Here is a 24,051-nt window from a genome sequence, read left to right on the forward strand (position 1 = left end):
TCAGCATCTAACAGTGCTTGAATGAATGAATCATTCTTATAATTATCTTCAGAAAGTGAATTGAGGAGCTTGGAGAATAGGAAATTTTTTGAAAAGATGCCATATTAGTTATCTATTACTGCATGACAAATTACTCCAAAATTTAGAGGCTTAAAACAAAAAGTAAACACTTATTATCCTACAGGAGTGCAGAAGTGGCTTAGCTGTGTGGTGCTGGCTCGTCATTGCTCATGAGCTTGTCGTCAGGATGCCCCCCGGGCTGGAGTCGTTTGAAGCCCGGCCGGGCTGGAGGCTCCGCTGCCGGGCGGTTCACTCACAGGCCTGCAGTCGATGCTGGCTGTTGGCAGGAGGCCGCAGTTTTTCCCCCTGGGGCCTGCTTGGGTGTCTTCAGTCGTGGTCACTGGCTCTCCCCAGAGTGAGCAGTCCAAGAGAGAGCTGAGTAGAAGCCACCACGTCTTTTATGACCGAGCCTTGGAAGTCACACACTGTCATTTCTGCGATGTCCTCTTGGCTACATCGGTCAGCCCTATTAATTACGGAAAGCAGCTACACAAAAGTGTGAATACCAGGACGAGGTTATCATTAAAGGACCTCCTAGAGGCTGAGCTACTACAGATATGTGGAGTAGCATAGATGGTCAATCACAGACGATTAAAAGAATTACTGAATGGTGTTGAGGAAGGGCCCAGCTCACTTGGAAAAGCATGAATTAGTTTTGGTAGCAGGTAGGACAGTTACATGATTTTTCCCCCCTTGTGGTACAGGACCAGAATCAGAGAAAACAGATGTTGGGTTGATTTGAGTGTTTAAGGATTAACAAGGCCATTACAAGGGGATTCATGACACTGAGTTAAGTAAGAGTGTGTCTGAACTCAGAAGTTTGTGTTTGGTTTGATTGGTACCTTTTAGAGAGTCTTTGACACTGTTTTTGGTCTTTGGTTACATGTAGAGACATACCTTCATCCCAGCATCAATGCAGGATTCAAAATTGTACATCACATTATTTTGCTTACATGAAAAAGGTAGGGACTGCTTCAAAATATGATCCCCATGCCCTTTGGTGTTCTCCACATGTTCTGCAAGTGGGTATTAGAGTCAGAAAGAAGTTATTTTAAAGAAGTATTTTTTTTCCTGAAAGTTGGCGTTAAGTTTGCAAAACTGACAACTAAGCTTGTCTTTAATGGAATTTTCTATATTACAGTTCAGAACTTTCAGCATATATTGATGACAAAAACTTATGAATCATGTTTTGAAATTATGAATTTCTGCAGAGGTCTTTCCGCTGAGCTTGAGGCAGTACAACCATGGAAAATATGCATAATCTCCATTTGTCCTCCATTCAGCCAGTAGGTCCAGTTCAGGTTTGAATACTTGTGAATAGAACAACTAAACTTATTCTTGCCTTCAGTTTCATTGATTAGACTAAACACTAGCTTCTAGATAAAATTAATTTCTTTATTTCAAAATAATTTCAAAGGAGTATTTAGTATCAAATAACAGTAATACTATCACCCAATTTTATCATGGTATGATCTATAAGGCCTTTCTGAAATTGTCACATAAATGAACACATTTCCTATTTGATGGTATTGATACAGGAAATGGTATATTGTGTTAGAATTTTGCTAGATCCATGGTTCATTCCAATTAATACAGCTTATTTTCCTTGACTCTGATCGTACTGGAAAACTTCTCAAAAAAGGAATTCACACACCAGTTCTCATTCCCTGATCATCTCTCTGCTCTTGTCTGTGTTCATTGTTACCAGTGACCTCCAGTTTACCAGACCTCACTAAGTCGTTCTTTGTACTCTTACTCAGCCTTTCCTCAGCATTTGCCCCTAGCTGTTCCTTCTTGAACACATCATGAGTACTCTTTTTAACTTTCTTAACTTACTTTCTTCACTTGTGTGTTAGGCTACCATTCTTTCCTGATTTTCCTTTCTTGCTTACCAGTCCTCTTGCTGATTTTCTGATTTGTCCTCTTTCCAACCTTTAACTTTTAAAGTGCTTTAAGGCTCAGTTCTTGGGTCTTTTCTCTTTACATTTACTCTTTAGGTGTCTTGTCCAGTTCTCATTTTTTTAAATATCCATATGCTAAAACTTCCAAATTTATATCTCTAGCCATATCTCTTCTCTGAGCTCTAGCCTTATATAGCCATTACATGTTTGACGTAAACACTTAGCTATATAAGAGGCATCACAGACTTAACATGTTCAAAAGGATATGGGGGGGGTAGTGGACCTTTACCCTCCACCCTACAACCCACTCCAGTCTTGCTCTTCTCTGTAAATAGCACTACTATCTATTCAGTTGCTGAAGCAAGAAATCTGGGAGTTATCACTGATGCCACTCTTTTCTCTCATCTTTCTTATTTGTTTAGGACAGGAGTTCTTAATCTTTTTTGTTCCGTGGATCCCTTTGCCAGTCAGGTGAAAACCATGGACCCCCTTACTAAGTCCACACCATACTGCATATTACTTAATAAATATATCACACCTGCAAAAACACATCCCCACACACACACAATTTTTTTTTTTTAATTTCACTTTGAACTGATGGACCCTTTGCTAGGAACCTTTGATTTAGTAAGTCTTGTTGGCTTTACCTTCAAAATACTTTCGAAAGCTAACTATTCTCACTGCTTTCGTTGCCACTTGCCATTTTACTGACTGCTACTGTAGTTTTCTACTGTCCTCTGCTTTGCCTCTTGTCCGCCCCCCAGTTTCATTATGGCTAGAGCTATGTTCTTAAAGTGTTGTTAATATTAAGTAATTTTTTTGTTCAAAATCCTCAAATAACTTCCCATCTTCTATAGAATAAGATCCACACTCCTTACCAGGCTTACAAACTGCATCATCTGGCCTTTCTCTCACTCATCAACCATTCATTATTCTACTCTGGCCAAGCCATCATCCTTGCTCTTTCTGAAATGCACCAAGCCCCTTCTGCCCACTTAGCATTTGTACTTGCTATTTCCTCTGCCTGAAATACTTCACAGAGCTTCACATGGCTTATTTTCTTACTTTATGTAGGTTTCTGCTCAAATGGCACCTTTTCTTTGGTAGTACTTACTTATCTGCTTGCTTGTCTGGTTGTTGTTGTTGTTGTTTATCATCTCCTCTCTGCTGAAGCATAGACTCCCGAAGGGCAGGGACATGCTCTATCTTGTTCACCAGTGTATCCTGCAGTGCCTAGTACAATATCTGGCTCATAACAAATGCTTACAAAAAGTTAGGATGAGTGAATCTAACATTTTACTGAAACAGCTCTCTGACTTCCTGGCAAATGAATATCCTTTCACATTTTAAATTTTCCAACCTCTCCATAGTATTTGATACTCTGTGTCTTCTCATCACCCTTCTCTTTTGATTTCTTTATTTCTGTATAAACAATCACCTACGACATCAATGCCTTATATGCTATATTATATAATGGTCACATTCTGTTCATTCTTTCTTTGTTGACTCTCAAGTCTATGCCTTTTCCATCACCTTTCCTGCACAGTTCAGACCTTTATCATTGCTTGCTACTTAAGTGCAGTCCCTCTCTGCTCCTCATTTTGCCTTACTCAATATAATCTTCCCATTGTCACCAGATTGAACTCTTGAGGTTGTCTGTGTTGTAGCACTCCCCCCGACACTGCACCCACAAGAACAGGCATGCAGTGAAGGTTGCATCAGTAGTCCTGTATCTCTGGACCATGTGATCATTGTAATGCTATAATTATTTGAAAATAATTTATGCTTAAATAATCCTCCTTCCTGTTTTAGAAAGGCTGTAGCAATTCTTTATTTTACCCTGTTCTGTATAGACTAACTATGAATTTACTATTGGAGATTTCACACCAGAGCTTTATGTTTGTTCTAATAGAATTAAAGTAGATATCTATGCTTTTCTATTAAAACAGTCCTTTTTCTCTTAATTTAAAGTGTCCAGTGAATACTGAGTTGCTGAAGAACTTGGGAAAAGACGAGCTGAAGTTTCCATTCCATGGATCCCTTGGGTGCACCTTCCCAGTTTGTGGATGTGGATACACTACCAAGCTGGGGTGACTCGTATGAAGATGAATTAGATTCTTCTGATACTGCAGTGGAAAATTTTCTGGAAGACACAATTAGATCACCTTTTCTTTATAATAAGGATATCAATGGAAAAGTAGTTCTTTGGTAATTCTTTGATTAAATCATGTCATGATGTGAAAACAGTTTCTCATAATTTCTTTTTATGTCTTTTTTTTTGGTATTGAGGTATACTTGACACCCAAAAAACCTCACATATTTAAAGTGTCCAATTTGATAAGTTTTGAAATAGGTGTACACCCATGAAGCCATCACTATAATCAAGATAGTGAATATATCCATCACTCCCAAAAGGACTTTTGTGTTCCTTTATAGTCGTTCTCTTTTGTCCTTCCCTACCACCACATCTCCAGTCAGTGACTGATCTTTTTGTCATTCCATATTAGTTTGCATTTTCTGGAGTTTTATATAGATGGAATTCTTCTTACTTTCTTCAGCATACTTATTTTAAGATTCATTTATGTTACATCTATCAGTAGTTTGTTCCTTTTTTAAAAACTTTTTTATTGAGATATAATTCATATACCATACAATTCACCAATTTATACAATTCAGTGGTTTTCCATATATTCAGAGTTGTGCAACTATCACCAGTCAATTTTGCAACATTTTCATTACCTCAAAAAGGAACTCAGTACCCATTAGCAGTCACTCTCCATTTACCCCTAACTCTTTCCCTTCACCCCTAGCCATAGGCAGCCACTAATCTACTTTCTGTCTCTAAAGATTTTGCTTATTCTGGTGGTTTCATATAAGTGGAAAGAAAACAATACAATTTGTAGTCTTTCCTGACTTGCTTTTTTACAGTGTTTTCAAGGTTCACCTATACTGTAGCATGTATCAAAGCTTCATTCCTTTTAATGGAATAAAAATAATATTCCATTGTATGGTACACCACATTTAGTTTATCAATTCATCGGTTTAAGGACGTTTGGATTGTTTGTACTGTTTTGGTTATGAGTAAAGCTGCTGTGTTAAACTGTTGAAACCAACTACTGTCAGCTTCACAACCATTCTACTTACAGGGAAAGAGAAATGGGTAAGAAGCAAAGAATGTGATGGATTTGTAAGTTCAGCATCGAAGCAATTTCATTAAAAAGGTCTAAGATGCCAGAGAAATATTTTTTGAGTCAGGAATTTCTTTTCTACTACTGCTTAACTTAGGAACTAGCATAGCTTCTGAAGGGGTAAGAATAGGATGTTTTGAGAAAATTGAACCTCTTCTCTTCCCCCTCTCTTTGTAATTTTGTTTCTTCAGGAAAGGAGATGTGGCCTTACTAAACTGTACAGCCATTGTGAATACCAGCAGCGAGAGCCTGACAGATAAAAATCCTGTGTCAGAAAGTATCTTCATGCTGGCAGGGCCTGATCTGAAAGAGGACCTTCAGAAGCTTAAAGGTGAATGCATCTTCATAGGCAAATTGTTGCTTAAGAAATGTTTATTTTGATGTCCTCTATCCTGATGAAGCATATTTTGAATTTAAGTGAGAAATTTATGTCAATTTAGCTGTTTTGCTTTTGTGAAAAACTCAAGGAAAAAAGCTTTTGAAAGCCCATAGAGTGTTAAAAACTAAGCCTTAGGACTTTCCTATTGCTTAAACTCCTCTGTCATGTTCCTAAATTTTAAAATGAGAATCACTGTAGCCATTTAGATCATTGGTGACATTTTCCTGGCTGTATATTTTCTTGGACTGATAAGCCTCAGAAAACTACTATCTTCTTTAGTCTTCATCTAAACTGAAAAACCCTTTTATATGATTTGATATTGATAGAGAATTTTTTATACACCTCTAGGACATTGAGTGTTGCACTTCTGAAATTAAAAATCATTTACTGAAAAAATTAAAGTACATAGCAAGAACAAATGTGCCCTTGATTCGTTTTGCATTTGCTGCTTTTTTCAATCAGAACATTCTTCTACTAGGAATATTTCTTTGGAAATGGAGATAGGAAGAGTTCAGAATCTTTTTTGCCCTGGTTTGCTTTCATTTTCCTATACAATTACCAATCTAATAACCCTTTTTATTGATATTCGAGCTGAAATAGAATATTGTAAAATTCATTCTTACCATTTTATAAAAAGTATTTGTGAATTAAAGCAGCATGTGTTAAAATATAAACAGCAAATCTTACCTGTTTTAAAACTTGCTTTTCTTGACTGCTACCATTAAAACTGACAGTTGGTTTCTAATCTAATAAAGGTATTGGAATTTAAACAGCAATAGTTATAGTGCTGGTTCCATGAAAAAAGAGAAAAGGAGAGAGGAATTGTATTTTCTGATCAAGAAACTGAAGTTGGAGAGTGAGGGCAGAAAAAAGAAACTATACAATAAGAAATTAAACTATACAAATTATAAAATTCCCAGTCTTTGACTTGTTCTTTCTAGTCCAAATTTCTTCTAATCCCAAAGCTTGAATTATGACATCATTATAAATATTTAAAACACAGGCCTGAAGGCATTTTTAATGCCTGTAAAATATACACAAATTCAATGATTAAGTTTGCCCTTGGACATAACTCTGTCCAGCATGACTTTTACCCTGGCTGCATTCTCCAGAAGGAGCACTGCTGCAATGATAATCTGAGTATCTGAATATTAAAGCTTAGTATCTGAATATTAAAACTATACAAACTATAAAATTAAACTATACAATAAGAAATTAGAAAGGGTGGTGGAGATAGTATTTGCAAGTTCTTTGGTAAAAAATAACAGAGTAACTGGTCTGGAAAAATTCCTAATGAGGTGTGTGTGTGTGTGTGTGTGTGTATGTGTGTGTGTGTGTGAGTTTTCATGTACACCTTAGAGATGGACTTAGGGATTATAAAGAAAATAAGAAAATTTAACACAAATATACAAATAAAACCTCCATAGTTAACAGCAGGTGTTTGGATCTCTAAGCTGAGGTTCATATTAAAACTGCAGTTTACTTCATTAAGACCAGTTACTTTGCATGTGGGCCTGTGGTTCCTCATCTGTAAAATTATAGTAGTTACTTTAATTCCTAACACATAGCAAGGGTTCAATAAGTATTTGGAGTTGGAAAAATGAATGTGTGTGTGAGGACTAAATTCAATAATGGACATTAAGTGCTTGGGACATCCTAAGTGTTCAGCAAATAATGTTGCTAATATTCGCTGTTAGTCATCAGTTGCATTGTTTAATGAATCAGTGCCAACTGAAAAGAGCTTGTTAGTGATGCATGCTAAAGGTCTGAATACTTATTCCTGCTCCCTTTTCACGTTTTTATTTAGAACTTAATAAATGTTTTCAAAGTATTACATATCAAATTTGTAACTGATAAAAAGCTGGGTAGAGTAACAGGAGACATTGAATGATAGACTGCAGATTTTTAAACATCTGAACTGACTGGAAGTATGAACTAAGAAATGAACAAAACAAGGATAAAAATCTTCTGGTAAGTTCAAAACAATAATTACCCAAGTTCAGACTGGGGAAGCCCAGTTTGACAGCCTTTCTTATATGAGGAAGTACTTGCCATCTCAGTAAAATGCATTAGCGTCTACTCCATTCTTTATAGAATAAATCGCAAGGTTAATGTTTTCCTCTTGCTTACACCCCACATAAAGCCCATCATCAGGTCCTAAATGTGTCTTGTGTCTATGTCTCCATTTCCAGTGCCTCTAACCTAGTCTGTGCTGCCATCCCCTCCTGCCTGGGCAGAGCCGTAGCCTCCCACCTCTCTCCCTGCATCCATTCTTTTCCCCCTTAAATCCATGTTGCACACAACCACCAAGTGATTTGTTAAAGTTACAGATCCCATCTTTTTGCTCCTCTGCTTCAAACCATGTAGTGGCCTCCTATTAGGTTTAGAATAAAACACAAACTCCTTAAACTAGTTTCCAAGGCCTTGCCAGCTCTCGCTCGTCTCCAGGTTCCTCCCACACCCCTTCCCTTGCTCGCCGTACTGCAGTCCACCTGGTCTCCCCTCCGTGCCTTCTCAGACAAGCGCCTTTTCATTTTCAGGTGCTGTTCCTCTTTCTCCTGGTTGTCGATCCCTGCTCCTTGAGCCTAGGCTTAAATCTCTTTACTCAAAGCAGTATTTCCTTTTACTGCAGACTGATCAGTCTCCCTATGGTACATGCTCTCAGCCTAACACAATTGTAATTAGTCAGGTAAGTGACATCTGTGTCTCCCATTAAACTAACCACTCCATGAGGACAGGAACTGTGTACTTCATGGCCCTCATGTGTCCAGTACCACGAACAACAAAGGCATCCTTTAAGTGGCTGATGAATGAATGAATGGAAGTTCCTGGGAATTTTAATTGAGTAACATCAGAGTTTCTAATCAAAAGCTGCATCAGACTACATCATTAGAAATACAGCATCAAAGTCGAGAGAGGCTATGGTTTATTCTGACCGGTATGACCCCACGGTGTATTGTGTTCACTTTTTTTTATTACGACTTTTTTCCCTTTACTTTTAAAGAAGCTTTAGATTACAAAAATGTTACATCAACAATAATAGAGGATTCCTTTATACCACACCCCTTCCACTCCCACTCTGTCCCCATTTACAACATCTTTCATTAGTGCAGCACATTTGTTTCAATTCACGAGCACATATTGAAGCACTGCCACTAACCGTGGACTATAGTTTACATTATGGTTTGTACCATGCAACTTTATTGGTTTTGACAGAATGTATAATGGCTTCTATCTGTCATTGCATTGTCATTATTAGGACTTTTTAAGATTGATAAATGGAACGTACCTGAAAGAAAATTATTAGCATGGGAGACAGGAAATCATCTTATTTGAACTCAGATTAGCATAAAGAAGAGAAGATTTGGGGAAAACATAGTAATTCAGACCCAAATACATATGCATTTAAGTATCTGGATGTGCAGAGTAAGGAAAAAAAATATCCTCCAGTCAGGATCACTATACAATTTTGCTCTTTACATGTTCTATGTCCCACAGTATTTAAATGTATGGATTTGATAAGGTCTGAGTACATATATTATACTTTTTGCTTGCTCTGTTCTCTTACAGATACTGATCTTTTTGCTACAGTTGTCAACAGCTTTTATGTCTCTTACTGTAGGATTTGGAGAAAAAGAAGTGAAGTCGAAAAGCCCTAACTGAACTTTAATATTCAGATACTCAGATTGTCATTGCAGCAATGCTCCTTTTGGAGAATGCATCCAGGGTAAAAGTCATGCTGGACAGAGTTATGTCCAAGGGCAAACTTATTCATTGAATTTGTATGTATTTTACAGGCATTAAAAATGCCTTCAGGCCTGTGTTTTAAATATTTATAATGATGTCATAATTCAAGCTTTGGGATTAGAAGAAATTTGGACTAGAAAGAACAAGTGAAAGACTGGGAAACAATACAACTGTCTTAGCTAGTCCAGAGTCCAAAACTGTTGTTAATAATTATTAAGGAAAGGTGCAATTCCAAAAACAGAATATCCAGAATATGTAAACTTCTTTTCTGTTTCTGAATTCTGACTTGAGATCTTCAGGACTGATTCAGCAAACTGCCCAAGTCATGTTTGCTTGCTTGGTTTTTTGTTTTTTGGGTTTTTTTAGTCCAAGGTAATACGTGTATATAGTTTCTTTTAAATAATTATTTACTGGTTATAGAAACAGTAAACGAGTAGTAGAGAATTATGTGCACACAAGGAAAGAATAAAAACATTTCCCCCACACAAAGATCACCACTATTAACACCTTAGTGCATAGCCTTCTAAATCTTTCTGCGTGTGGATGTGGGTATAGATATATATTATTTTATTTTTCATTACCAAAGTAAAATAATAATATATGTGTGTGTGTGTGTGTATATACTGGTCTCAAAATAAGATAATTATATACCTACTGTGCTGCAGTCTGCTCTCTTCAAATGATTTACCCCTTTTGATTCCAGTAAATTATCTTTTCCTCTTTTGATTTCAGGAAATTATCTAATACCCAGACCATATTTAAAATTTCCAATTGATCCAGAAATATCCTTTGCAGCTGTTTTATCTAAACCAGTATCCGCATTGTATCTAGTTGTTAAACCCCATACATCTTTTTTTTTTTTTTTTTAATCAAGCACAGTCCCCTTCTTATGCTGACTTGTTGAATGAACCAGGCCAATTATTTTCTAAGAGTATCCTACCTTCTGGATTTGTCTGGTTTACTTAAAAGGTGCCATTTAGTTTGCTGCTTTATCCCTTATAATTCCTATAAACTGGAAGTTATATCTAATGAAACCAAATTTGGGCTAAAATATTTCATACATGATGCTATGTTGTGTAGTTAATGTTGCATCGTATTTGATGATAATAAAATCTGATTGGCCCCTTCCTAGGCCATTACTGATACTAAAATAGCTCCCTAGATTGGGGTGATGACAGTTTGATCCTTCTAGTTGTAATTAGTTTCATCTTTGTGAATGAAAAATAATCTGAATGGTGTTATTTTGACTCTATGAATGTCTACTTTCCCATCATGCATTCATCTAGTGGTTTTAATACCAGTCGATAATCCTTTTCTGAATCAATAATTTCATTAAGATTACATGGTTATGCTTTTGTAAATCTATCATTCCATCCACAGTTTCTAGCTGGCCTTCTTCTGTAAAGTAGAGCTATTTGTTATTAACTGGCATTATTTGATTACTCCAAATTACAGCCTCTGTTGGAGAGGCAGGTTAAGTGCTTAATTCTTTTAATTACTAATTTTCAAAATAAGGAATTGGTTTAATAGCTTCCTCAAATGGTGGCAGGTGGTTTTTTCTCATGTTTTATTTCTTAGTATCATATTTTTCTTATGGCTTTCTTTGCTTAAATGGATGTCATTTTAAAAGTCAAAATTTTATGTCAAAGTTTATGAAGGAAAGCAGCAATCTTCCAGCTCTCCCCTCCCTCCCTTGATTCCTGTTCTCCAGGAGTAAATACTTTCAAATCTTTAAATTCTTATATTACTTACTTTCTGTTTCTAAATATATTTCTAAAACTACTATTTCTTCCATCTATTCATTATCTATTGACTTCTTACTGTGGAAGCTGAAAATTAAGCTTATATACTCCTGCTTTACATATACTTTTATAACATTCTCATTTTCTTCCCCCTTCTCAAACTGCCCAAATTGTTCTGTTCAGTTAAATCAATAATCAGCATTAAATTTATTGCGACTATGTAAATATTGCTCACTGATTAGAAAATTGATTAGTTTCCCTTTATACAGCATTTTTCCTTCTGAGTTATTAAATTTCTATGTGCCTATCACTGATTCAATCCCAGATTATAAAATAAAGCTGCAAACTTCCATTCAATGGAGCCAGGTCCTTCGGGTTACCTTTTAGTTCCCTTAGTTTCTGGACAAGGTCCCTCCTGGAACCCTCCGTCCTCTCTCTCATCCCTGGACGGCTCTCTATGCCTGCTGCATGGTTCCTATCCCGGAGACTTTTAATCCATCATCCTGGTAAATCCTTTTTTCTTTTTCATGGATCAGATTGTCCTTTCCTAGATCTGATTCTCTTCCTTCATGTATTTCTTCATTTTTGTGCGTATATCCACTAGGAAATTACTCAACAGGGTACAAGGGGTGAAAAATTACTGTGCTCTTAGTTCTACCTTCACACTTAATTGGTAGTTTGGTTGGACCTAGAATTCCAGGTTGAAAACCATTTTCCAAATTTTGGAGACATTGCTCTATTTTTTTCTATTTTTATTATTGCTATGAGAAATCCGAAGCTTTTTTTATTCTTGATTCTTTAAATGCTACCTGTTTCTTCTCTGAAAGCTTTATGATCTCTTCCTTATTCTTGAAATTTCACAGTGATGTACCTTTGTGTAGTTTGAGTGTTTCATGGATTCTTTGACCCTAGAAACTTGTGTCTGTCAGTTCTAGAAAATCCCTTGTATTGTTTCTTTAATATTTTCCTTTCCTCACTATTCTCTGTTTTCTCATTTAGGAATACCTATTGAATATTGTGGCTTCTTTTTTAATCCTCCAATTTTCTTATCTTTTAAACCTTATTTTCCATCTTTTTGTTCCATTCTCTAGATTTCCTTGACTTTAGTTCTAACCCTTCTGTTGGACATTTTATTGTTGTGCTCATATTTTTCATTTGACTGTAACAATTATTTAAATGCCATTTTCTATTCTCTAAATATTCCTTTTTTTACATATAACATTGTGTTTTTGTTTCAGATGTACTGTATCTTATCTTACCTCTCTGAGAGCAGTAATTATAATGTGGGGTTTTTTGGTTTGTTTTTGAAGTTTTCTTCTGTTCCCTGCTTTGTCTCTTTCTTGAGCATTTGCTTGTTTCCTCGTCCTGTCCATGCCCCACCCCACCCCCACTATGGTCTCATTAGAGCCTCTCCTCGTCTTGATGATCCTGGGAGGAAAGAAGAAACTAACGGGGAGCTTTCTGTGCATGAGCAAAGTTATTGAAGTAGGTAATGGAGCAGGAGCCGTTCTGTTGGGGAACCAGCCTCAGTTATCAGAATCTTTCGGTCCCTTGGTTTGGGCCTCTTAGTTTCCTGGAAAGGAGTCCTCCAAAGGTATAAGCTTGAGTATCCATTTTAGAAACCTGTTAGGGGCTCGGCTTTCACTGCTAAGTATTTGCACTTTAACTAAGTCCCCCTTCTCAGCTGTGCCTGGGGTTCAGGAGTTCAAAACTCTAGTTCAGCATCTCCAAAGAGTACATTTCCTTCCTGCTACTGTAGTGGTGAAGAAGTCATTACCTTGTCATACTGGCTGGAGGAGTAGTTATTGTGGACTTGACTGTTTTAATACAAACTTGTTTGTTGTTGTTTTAGGAGGTATTGGGAATTGAACCCAGGACCTCATACGAGCAAAGCAGGTGCTCAACCACTGGGCTACACCCACTCTGCTGTTTTTATACAGACTTTTTTTTTAAAGATTTGTTTTTTACTTATTTCTCTCCCTTCTCCCCCTCCCCCCGTTGTCTGCTCTCTGTGTCCATTTGCTTTGTGTTCTTCTGTGACCACTTCTATCCTTATTAGCAGCACCGGGAAACTGTTTTTCTTTTTGTTGCATCATCTTGTTGTGTCAGCTCTCCGTGTGTGCAGCACCATTCTCGGGCAGGCTGCACTTTCTTTCGCGCTGGGCAGCTCTCCTTACCGGGCGCACTCCTTGCACATGGGGCTCCCCTACCCAGGGGACACCCCTGTATGGCAAGGCACTTCTTGCGCACGACAGCATTGAGCATGGGCCAGCTCCACACGGGTCAAGGAGGCCTGGAGTTTGAACCGTGGACCTCCCATGTGGTAGGCGGACACCCTATCCATTGGGTCAAGTCCGCTTCCCTATACAGACTTTTAACCCAGCCAACTCTTCTTAGTCCTGCTTCATACCGTGGCCTTCAGAGGTGTTTAGCATCTCCAATTTCTGAGCCTTTCTAATATTCTGTAATAATAACAACAATAATAGCTAACACATGTATAGCACTTTGTATATATTAAATCATTTAGTCCAGTAAAGTAGGTACAACTAGTATTTCCATTAAAAAGAAAATTGAGGCATGGAAAGTTCAAGCACCTACCTACAGTGTCAGAGCTGGAAAGTGGTGGTCTCAGAATCTGAATAGAAGCAGTCTATCTTGACTTTATATTGGTTTCTTATTGCTTCATATTGTTTACCCCGTTGGTTTCTTTGCTCTGCTAAATTAGTTACTACTAGTCCATTGATTTTCTGTCTTCCAAAATTTTGGTGATGCTTTTCTGCTTCATGTTTAGTCTCGCATTCCCTTTGTCTTTGTGTTTATAACGTTTGTATTACTTGACTCATTTCAAGAACAGAAGCAACAGAGATAAGTGCTTGTGTTCAATCCATATTTTGAACTCAAATTTATCAAAGTTCTTGAATATCTACTCTGATTTATATTGTGTTTTGTTGGTTTTTATCCTCATATGTCCATGATTTATTTATGCTTCCATTGCGCCCAGGTTGCCGGACAGGTGAAGCAAAATTGACAAAAGGGTTTAATCTAGCTGCCCGGTTCATCATTCACACAGTGGGACCTAAATACAAGAGCCGCTACCGCACAGCAGCTGAAAGTTCCCTGTACAGCTGCTACAGAAATGTACTTCAGCTGGCAAAGTAAGACTTACTCACTTTCTGGGCATAGTGTGCCGTACATAGTTAAAGGCCTGGGTTTTAAGGATGAAGCCTACCTCCAGAAAGCATCTAAATTTTGAGGAACTTAGATAATTTAGGGGGACCCTGAAGGTAGAATTATCTTTTCAGACTTAGCAAGACAAATAGATTGGATCTGGGTGACTTGACAACTTTAATCAACTCTCACTGTCTTTTTTACTTAGAATATAAATCCCCCAAAATGATGTGATTCAATCATTAATATAATTGTAAAATAATACAATTAAGTTAAAATGTTAGACATGTGAGAGGGATAGGGCAGGAGAGGTTGAGTTGCATTTTGAATGTTACATATTATGTATGTATTATGTACGTGTTATGAATATTTCTAATGCAATTTTTGCTTTTTATGTTTGCAGAGAGCAGTCAGTGTCTTCTGTTGGATTCTGTGTCATCAATTCTGTAAAACGAGGTTATCCTTTAGAGGATGCAACACACATAGCCCTTCGTAAGTATTATTGGAGAGCTAGATGTAAATTGAGCTTAGTTTTATTTGTTACTAGTTGAAAAGTTATAGCCAAAAAAGACTGGTTGATTAGACTGAAGGGAGCTTTCTATTGAAAAGTTGCAGGGCTCTCAATTTACTTTCTTGGGTTGACATTTTTATCCACTTGAATAAGGACTTAGAAGACTTGCCTTTTAAATTTGAAAATAATACCAAGCTGGGCAGTGTGGCCAGTGCATTGAATGGTTGATCAGAATTCAGAATGATCTTAACAGGATGCAGTAATGAAGGAATCAAAACAGATTTCATAACCTCACTTATGTATACATCTTGCAACTTAATGTGGTGTTCACGTATAAAACTCTGCATTTAGGTTTTAAAAAGATTTTAGCCAAATATGATACATGTGATATAAAAAAAAATATTGTTCACTCAAGAGAGCTCACACTCTTGCTATTTTATGTGCAGGTTCACACCACATCTAGAGTTTTGTATGTAGTTGTGGATGTCATATCTCATGAGATACTGACAAACTGAAGGGCAAAAGGTTTGAAACATTAGTAGTATTTCTCCTACAGAAGAGCATGGTTTTAGTAAATATGGTTTCCCTCTTTATATACCTGAAGGAGTCTCATTGTAGACTTATCCTATGCTTATTCTTAGCCCTGATTTTTAGCGCAACAGTCCTCACTGAAAATCTTTCATTTGATGAAAGCAAGCTGCAGACCCTTCTCTGAGAAGAATGTACATACAGACAGCACTTACATGCTGGGTTTCAGAAGTTCACAGATCTTCATAAGGACTGTAGATAAGAAACTCCATCTTTAGAAGGCAGGTCTAAGACCAAGTACAAGAAGGGAAATTTGGGTCACATATGGGATGGACTCTCTGTCAAGAAAGGTGTTCTTACAAGTGAACTTCTTAATCCTGAGAAATTCACACACAGGCTGAATGATCATCTGTTGCAGATATTATAGAAAACATTTCTCATTGAGAGAGAACCTGTGCTAGATACCTTTCAGATCTCTTTTTTATCTCTAGAAATTAAAGATGAGGAGGTAAAAGTCATATATCCTCCCGGATTACAAAGATATGTGGATACATAAAATGGTTACTATTGTATAGATTGGACTTTGGGGTGAGGAATTGTTTAGTCTTAAATATTCCTGTTTAGAATAAGCTACTTTTAAAACTAAGATTCTTACTGCTCAAGGTTTTTATAATACATTTATATATGATTTTTTAAACTTACAATTTACTTTTTTTTTTCTTTTGTTACAGAAGTTGTGAGTTTACAGAACAATCATGCAAAGAATACAAGATTCCCATATACCACCCACCACCAACACCTTTCATTAGTGTGGAACATTTGTTACAATTGATGATAGCACATTTTTATAATTGTGCTATTCCTTAAAGCCCATGGTTTAACTTAGAGTTCACTATATAGTGTAGTCCATAGCTTTTTAAAAAAAATTTTATCTGATATATTAATATATAATCTGACATTTCCCATTGTAATTGTATTCAGATATATATTTCAGTGCTTTTAATTGCATTCACAGTGTTGTGCTACCATCATCATAATCATCCATTACCAAAACATTTCCATCATTTCAAATAGGAACCCTGTACATTTTAAACCTTAGCTTCCTATTCCCTAACACTACCCCATCCCCTGGTAACCTGTATTCTAGATTCTGACTCTGTGAGTTTGCATATTCTAATTATTCCAAATCAGTGAGACCATATAATATTTGTCCTTTTTATCTGGCTTGTTTCACTCAACATGATATCTTCAAGGTTCATCCATATTGTTGCGTGTATCAGTACTTCATTCTCTTTTACAACTACTATTCCATTGTATGTATATACCACATTTTGTTTATCCATTTTTCGGTTGATGGATATTTGAATTGCTTTCATCTTTTTTTTTTTTTTTTTTTTTTTTCAGGATAACTAAGCAGAAGTATATTTTTCCTTATATATCCATACCCAAATATCACATACAGTTTCAAGCCATTCTTAAATTAACAAGGAACAAATGCAGAATCAAGGAAGTATCTGTCAATATGTGATGTATTAAAGCTACCTACCAGCCCTAGATATCAGAAAACAGAGTTATCTTGTGCAATGACTCTCAAATTTCAGTGTATGTTAAGAATTAGCCGAGTTTGATTCAGCAGGTCTAGGGTAGGTCTGGCAAAAGCCCAGGTGAAGCTGCTAGTCTGGAACCATACTTTGAAAACCCAGTATGTAGTAGAAACATTTCTATTCTTTTCTTTCTTTTTTATTTAAAAAAATTTTTTAAGTGAATCTAGTGGTCACTGAAGTTATAGAAATAAATGGAAGACATTCCTCGCTGATTCAGGATGAGAATGTGTTAGTTCTAGGGGGGCTTATCCACCACCTCCTGAACACGAAATCATTATTTGCTTGTGGAAAAAATACCTGGAGAGGACAGAAGGCCAATCACCAGGCTAAGCAAGCTATTGGTCTCCATTTAGAACAAAGACCAAAAGGACAAAAGATGTAAACTTTATTCTTCCGAAAGAGCAAAGACCAAATATACTACTAAATAAGATCAGCCATTTATGGTGTAACTTCTTTAAGCCTCGGATTTGGAATAATGGATACTATACTCAAGAATTGTTCTACTGATTAGATCAGATAGGATGGGATAAGTGCTCTCTAATCCATAACTAACAGCCACACTATCATCATTTCATCATCACCATTACTATTTGATACAGAGGATATTCTCCCCTTGCTCCACTCCCAAATTGTTGCTATAATTCATTTTAAAAATCAAACATTTACTTCTAGCTTATGGAATACTGTTATCTTTTTTACTAGCTTTAACCATTCACTTACATAAGACTTTAGTACATGGTTGAAATGACAATTTTTGTATCAGGCTAAGACAATGGACTCAAGACCAAAGGCAACTAAAGCCTCAAAACAGTGCTTTGCTTCTAAATCTTATGAAAGAATTGCTTTTCATAGTGATTCATTTTAGGGCAACTAATGTTCCCTATATTGTTTTCTGAATCTCAGGCTATTTTAATAGATGGAAACACGGGAATAAAATATCTGTACTCACTTCCTATATTCTATATACTACATAGTAATGTTTCATAGTTAAGTTTTTGGCCATTTAAGTATCTACACACATAAATATCTGAGGTTTTAATATTCTGGAACTATAAAACAAACCTATAGAGGTACACAGTTAGGGTATGATACAGTTTCTCAACCTCAACACTACTGAAATTTCAGGCTAAATAACTCTTTATTGTGGGAGGCTATCCCGTGCATTGCAGAATATTTAACAGCATCCCTGGCCTCTACGCCCTAGATGCCAGCAGCACCCCTTGAGGCACGACAACCAAAAATGTCTGGGGGGGAGGAGGAGGGCCAGGGGAGAAGGAGAGAACATCTCTGGTTGAGAACCGCTAGGCTAGAATTTTACAAAGACATAATTTAAACTTTGAACACACAGATTATACAAGACTCTATGTATTATTACAAAGTGAAAGAGCACAGCACAACAGTTTCTGCTATTTATGCCAGGGCACATAAAGTTTCTCTACTTAGGCATATAGCTACCCACATACAATCATATTTTTCTATGAAAAACACTGACATTAGACAGGAAAAAAAAAATACATAACTAATCCTGCAATCTTGATTTACCTGAAACAGAGAAAACCTTAAGATTTACAAACATTCGCTAAATGGAGACCTAGATAATTTACTGCAGGTGCCCCTCCTTCTGAATTCTAAGTCTCTCTTTTTCTACTTGTAAGCGTTCCTTTTCAATCTGCAACTTCTCCGATTCAAACTTTAAAAACTGTAGCCTGTCTTTTTCCAGTTGCAAGCGTTCTCTCTCAAGTTTTAACTTCTCTGCCTCTATGTCCTGTGGTTGAAGTATGGACTTTTCTCCTTGACCCAGGTCATTTTCCACAGATGGTTTCTCTGAATTGACTATCTGTAACCTCAATTTTTCTCTTTCAATCTGTAGGCGCTCCTTCTCCAGCTGAAGCCGCTCATGCTCCATGTCTAAGTGGCGCAGCCTCTCTTTTTCAATTTGCAGGCGCTCCTTTTCTACCTGCAGTCTTTCAGCCTCAATATCTAGTCGTCGTTTTTCCAACTCCAGCTTCTGTTTCTCTATGTTTACAAGCAGGTGAGATTCATCGTATGCAGATCTACATGGTGTTGTGTTAAGGGTAAAAAACTCATCAATGTGGGGGAAATCAGGGAGTTCAGTTTCTCTCCGGGAATCTGGTATGACTGATGACAACATTTCTTCTTCCTCCTCAATCTCAAATTCAGGGCTCTGAGGATCTCTTTCTTCTTCTTCCACTTTGACCTCGGTTAAGGATCCACCTGCATCCCTGAAATCTGCCACATTTTGCCAGTCGAAATTTGCATCATTTCGGAATCCAATCTTTTCGTCTATCTCTTCAGTTGCTTTCATCTTTTGGTAGTTGTGAATAATGCCACTATGAAACTTGGTGTCCAGATATCCATTTGAGCCCTTACTTTTCAGTTCTAGTGGGATTGCCCCATTTTATAACAGTTCTATACTTAGCTTTCTGTCGAATCACCAAAATGTTTTCCACAGCAGCTGCACCATTTTACATTGCCACCAGCAATGAATAACTGTTGCTGTTTCTCACATACTTTCCAACACTTGATGTTTTCCATTATTTCCTATTGCAGCCATATTGATGGGTGTGAAATGGTATCTCGTTGTGGTTTTGATTCGCATTTCCCTGATGGCTAATGATGTTGAGCATCTTTCCATGTGCTTTCTGGCCATTTCTGTAACTTCTTTGGAGAGATGTCTGTTCAAGTCTTTGCCCTTTATTTAATTGTATTGTCTTTTTTGTTATTGAATTGTAGGATTTCTTTATATATTCTGGATATTAATCCCTTATTGGATATGTGGTTCCCAAATATTTCTCTTATTGTGTAGGGTTGCCCTTTTACTTTCATGATTAAGTCTTTTGAGGGCCAAAAGTTTTTGATTTTGAAGTGGTCCCATACATCTAATTTTTTCTTTTGTTGCTTGTGCTTTGGGTATAAGGTCTATGAAACTATTGCCTAACAAAAGGTCCTAAAGATGCTTCCCTACATTTACTTCTAGAAGTTTGATAATTCTTGCTCTTATGCTTAGGTCTTTGATGGATTCTGAGTTAATTTTTGTACATAGTGTGAGAGAGGGGTCCTCCTTTTTGCAAATGGAGAGCCAGTTTTCCCAGCACTGTTTGTTGAAGAGACCGTTCTTTGCCAGTTGCATAGTCTTTGCTACCTTGTCAAAATTCACTTCGCCATAAATGTGAGGATAAATTTCTGAGCTCTCAATTCTATCTCATCGGTCTATATGTTTGTCCTTGTGCCAGTACCATGTTGTTTGATTACTATGGCTTTGTAGTAGGTTCTAAGATCTGGAAGTGCGAGTCCTCCAACTTCATTCTTTTTCAAGATGGTTTTAGTTTACCCTTACACTTCAGTATAAATTTGATGATGATTGGCTCTTCTTTTTTTTTTTTTTTTTTTGATTGGCTCTTCTTGATTTCTTCTTATGATTGTTTATTGCCTGAGTATAGAAACACTACTGATTTTTGGGTGTGGTTTTGCACCCCACCACGTGCTCAATTCAATTATTAGCTTTAGGAGCTTTGTTACCAATTTTTCAGGGTTTTCTGTATATAGGATCATATCATCTCAAATGGGGAAAGTTTTATTTCTTCTTTTCCAATTTGGATGCTTTTTATTTTTCTTTTCTAATTGCTCTGGCAGGAACTTCCAGTACAAGATCGAATAACTTTAGTGACAGTGGGCATCCTTGTCTTGTTACTGATCTGTCTTGTTGGTCTGTAGTTTTCTTTTCTTGTGGCATATATGAATCCAGCTTTGGTATGAGGGTGATATTTGCTTCATAGAATGAGTTAGGGATTGTTTCCTTCTCTTCAGTTTTCTGGAAGAGTCTGAGCAGAATTGGAGTTAAATCTTCGTAGAATATTGGGTAGAATTCCTCTATGAAACCATCCGGTCCTGGGCTTTTCTTTGTTGAGATGTTTTTGATTACTGATTTAATTTCTTTGCTAGTGATTGATTTGTTGAGATCTTCTATTTCTTCTTGGTTCAAAATAGTTTGGGTGTTTCTAATAATTTGTCCATTTCATTTCAGTTATCTCATTTATTGACATATAGTTTTTCATAGTATCTACTTATAGTCCTTTTCATTTTAGCAGGGTCAGTGGTAATATCCCCCTTTCCATTTCTGATTTTTTGTTATTTATTTCTTCTCTTTTTTTTCTGTCAGTCTGACTACAGGTTTCTTAATTTTGTTGATCCTGTCAAAGAACTAGTTTTTTATTTTGTTGATAATCTTTATTTTTGTTTTTGTTTTTCCCTATTTCATTAATTTCCCCCCTAATCTTTGTTATTTCCATTCTTCTGCTTACTTTGGCTTTAGTTTGCTCTTCTTTTTCTAGTCTTCCAGTTTTGAAGTTAAGTCTCTGATTTGATGTCTTTCTTCTTTATTAAGGTAAGTGTTTAGACCTGTAAATTTCCTTATTAGTACTTCCTTCACTGCATACCCAAAGTTTTGGTATGTTGTACTTTCATTTTCATTCACCTCAACATAAATCCTAATTACACCTGTAATTTCCCCTTTAATCCATTGGTTATTTAAGAGTATGTTGTTTAATTTTCTTATTTTTGTGAACTTTCTCTCTCTTCTTCTTTTACTGATTTCTAGCTACATTCATCTGTTTTAGTTGGAGAATATACATAGTATGATTTCAACATTTAAAAATTTATTGAGATTTGTTTTGTGACCTAACATGGTCTGTCCTGGAGAATGATCTATATGCACTTGAGGAGAATGTGTATTCTGTTTTCATTGGATGCAGTGTCTGTTATGTTTAGTTGGGTGCAAGTCCTCTACTTCTTTTTTGGTCTTCTGACTAGATGTTCTATCTGTTGTTGAGAGTGGTGTTTTAAAGTTTCCTATTGTTAATGAAGAACTGTCATTTTTTCCCTTCATATCTTCATACTGACTCTGCTGTTAGGTGCATATATATCTATAATTGTTTTATCTTCCTGTTGAATTGTCCCCATTTTCAGTTTGTAATGATCATCTTTGTCTATCTTGTTTTTCCCTTGAAGTCCATTTTATGAGATCATAGTCTGTCCATCCCATCTCCCTTTTGGTTATTAATTGCATGGCATATTTTTTTTTCCATCCTGTTACCATCAACCTACTTGTATCTTTGAGTTTAAGGTAGGTCTGTTGCAGGCAACATATAGTTAGATCATCCTTTTTTATCCATTCTGCCAATGTCTGCCTTTGACTGGAGAGCTTAATCCATTTACATTTAAAGTTACCACTGATAATACAGATTTTTCTTCTGCCATTTTGCTATTTTGCCTTTGTAAATCTTATACATTTTTTCTCCCTCACTTCCTTTAAAATCTACTTTTGTATTTATTTACTTTCTTGTGTTGTACCCTATTGAGTGCCTTCTCATTTCTATCTGATATATTTTCCATCCATTTTCCTTGTAATCATGGGATTAAAATTTAAAACAAATATATAACAAGCATATTTGGTTTAATACCAACTTAACTTCAATAGCATGCACATATACTTTTCCTATACTGCTCTGTCCCCCCACCATTTTTTGTACTTGTTACCACTTATATCTTTCTATATACATGGCCAAAAACTTAGCTTTATCATTACTTTTTATGCATTTGCATTTTAGCACCTATAGGAAGTAAGAAGTGTAGTTACTTGCCAAACAATATACTATAATAATACTGGCTTTTAAAACAGTTGGTTATCTTTACCACAGGTCTTTATTTATTGATGTGGCTCTGAACCACTGTCATTTTCTTTCAGCCTGAAGAACTCCCTTTAGCAACGCTTGTTGGTCAGGTCTAGTAGTGATGAACTCCCTAGGCTTCTGTTTATCTGAGAATGTCTTAATCTCTCCCTTATTTTGAAACAGTCTTGCCAGATATAAAACTCTTGGTTGGAGATGTTTTTCCTTCATCTTAAGTCTTTTAAACCACTCCTTCTTTTCTTCATGGCTTTTGATGAGAAATTGGCTTTGAATCTTTTTGGGATTTGCTTTTTCTTAACCTACACATTACTTTTCTCTTGTAGCTTCCAGAACTCTCTCCTTGTGTTTTGCATTTGATGGTGCAATCAGTATATAGTGGGTGTTTTTTCCTCATGTTTATCCTGTTTGGCGTTCTCTGGCCTTATTGGATGTGTGTATTCATGTCTCTTTCTAAGTTTCAGAAGTTTTCTGTCATTCTTTCTGCCCCTTTCTTTCTCTCGTCTCCTGGAACTCCCATAACACATATATTGGTGTCTTTGATGGTGTTACATAGCTGTTTTAGGCTAGTTTTGCTTTTAATATTTCTTTTTTCTTTCTGCTTAGCCTGACTCATTTCAAGTGTCTTATCTTCAGGTTCATGGATTCTTTCTTTTGTGAGCTCCAAACTGTTCTTGAAACCCTCCTGGGCATTTTTTATTTCAGTTATAGTTCTTCAACCCCAGCAGTTTTGTTTGGTTCCTTTTCTGTCTCTTAAGACTCTCATATTGTTCATTCATTATTTTTCTGATGTCTTATAGTTCTTTCTCTGTACTTTCCTTTGTCTCCTTAAGCATTTTTAAGATTTTTTTTAACACTTTATTCGGAATGTTCACATTGTTGTCTTCTTGGTTGGCCTTTTCTGTATTTTTATCCTTTTCCTTCGGTTGGGCCATCATTTTTTATTTCTTTGTCTTGTACTTTGTTGTTGTACTCTATGTATGTTTTAATATTTTAAAATGGTAACTTGGGGATTTACTCCCTGGGATGTCTGTTTCCTGATTTTGTAACCAGCTGGTGATAAGACAGACTTTCTTACGCTTTATCAGGAAGCTCTGCCCAAGGTGAATGCAGTGTGCTGGGTTTACCCTGTCTTCGTGGGCCTCTGTCTTGTCCTGGGCTTTTGCTTGTTAGTTGTTTTGGATTTACAGGAGTTTCCCTGGGAGCAGCCCTCCCTCTCTCAAGTATCTGAAGCCCACAGGCCTTTTGTCCCAGACTGGCTGCGCCTGTAGATTTTGACGCTCCTTTCCTGTTTCAGGCTGCTTTCACCTGGAGGGCACATTCTGGGAGGGGCGTACCCTGGAGAGGACCTTCCCAAGCAGGTCTTTCCCAACCCAAACAGGGCCAGGGAATCATAAAGGGCGAGGACTGACTCCAGAGTGCCCCGTGGAGGGTGTCAGGAAGGGTGCTGAAAACCCCGACAGCTCCCCAAATCTGAGATTTCCTGGCCTGCCCAGCAAACGCAGCCTTCCGCTAACT

General features: G+C 36.7%; 1 protein-coding gene and 1 pseudogene across 6 annotated transcripts in view; one reads left to right on the forward strand and one right to left on the reverse strand.

Annotated features, from left to right (window-relative positions):
• The window catches only part of GDAP2 (ganglioside induced differentiation associated protein 2), a 78,577-nt gene that overhangs the window by 3,553 nt on the left and 50,973 nt on the right, over positions 1 to 24,051 (forward strand). For all 6 annotated transcript variants that reach the window (XR_011649578.1, XR_009187057.1, XR_011649579.1 and 3 more), the window contains exons 2-5: positions 3,933 to 4,169; positions 5,341 to 5,480; positions 14,019 to 14,172; positions 14,589 to 14,677. Coding sequence is in view for 3 of the 6 variants with exons in the window: in XM_058302969.1 (XP_058158952.1) it covers positions 3,994 to 4,169; positions 5,341 to 5,480; positions 14,019 to 14,172; positions 14,589 to 14,677 (559 nt within the window). In the remaining 3 variants the exon portion in view is untranslated. The remainder of the gene's footprint in view (positions 1 to 3,932; positions 4,170 to 5,340; positions 5,481 to 14,018; positions 14,173 to 14,588; positions 14,678 to 24,051) is intronic.
• Positions 18,178 to 19,154, reverse strand: LOC139439715 (myb/SANT-like DNA-binding domain-containing protein 4 pseudogene; annotated as a pseudogene).

This window comes from Dasypus novemcinctus, chromosome 9 (assembly GCF_030445035.2).
Source record: "Dasypus novemcinctus isolate mDasNov1 chromosome 9, mDasNov1.1.hap2, whole genome shotgun sequence".
NCBI classification, from domain to species: Eukaryota; Metazoa; Chordata; class Mammalia; order Cingulata; family Dasypodidae; genus Dasypus; species Dasypus novemcinctus.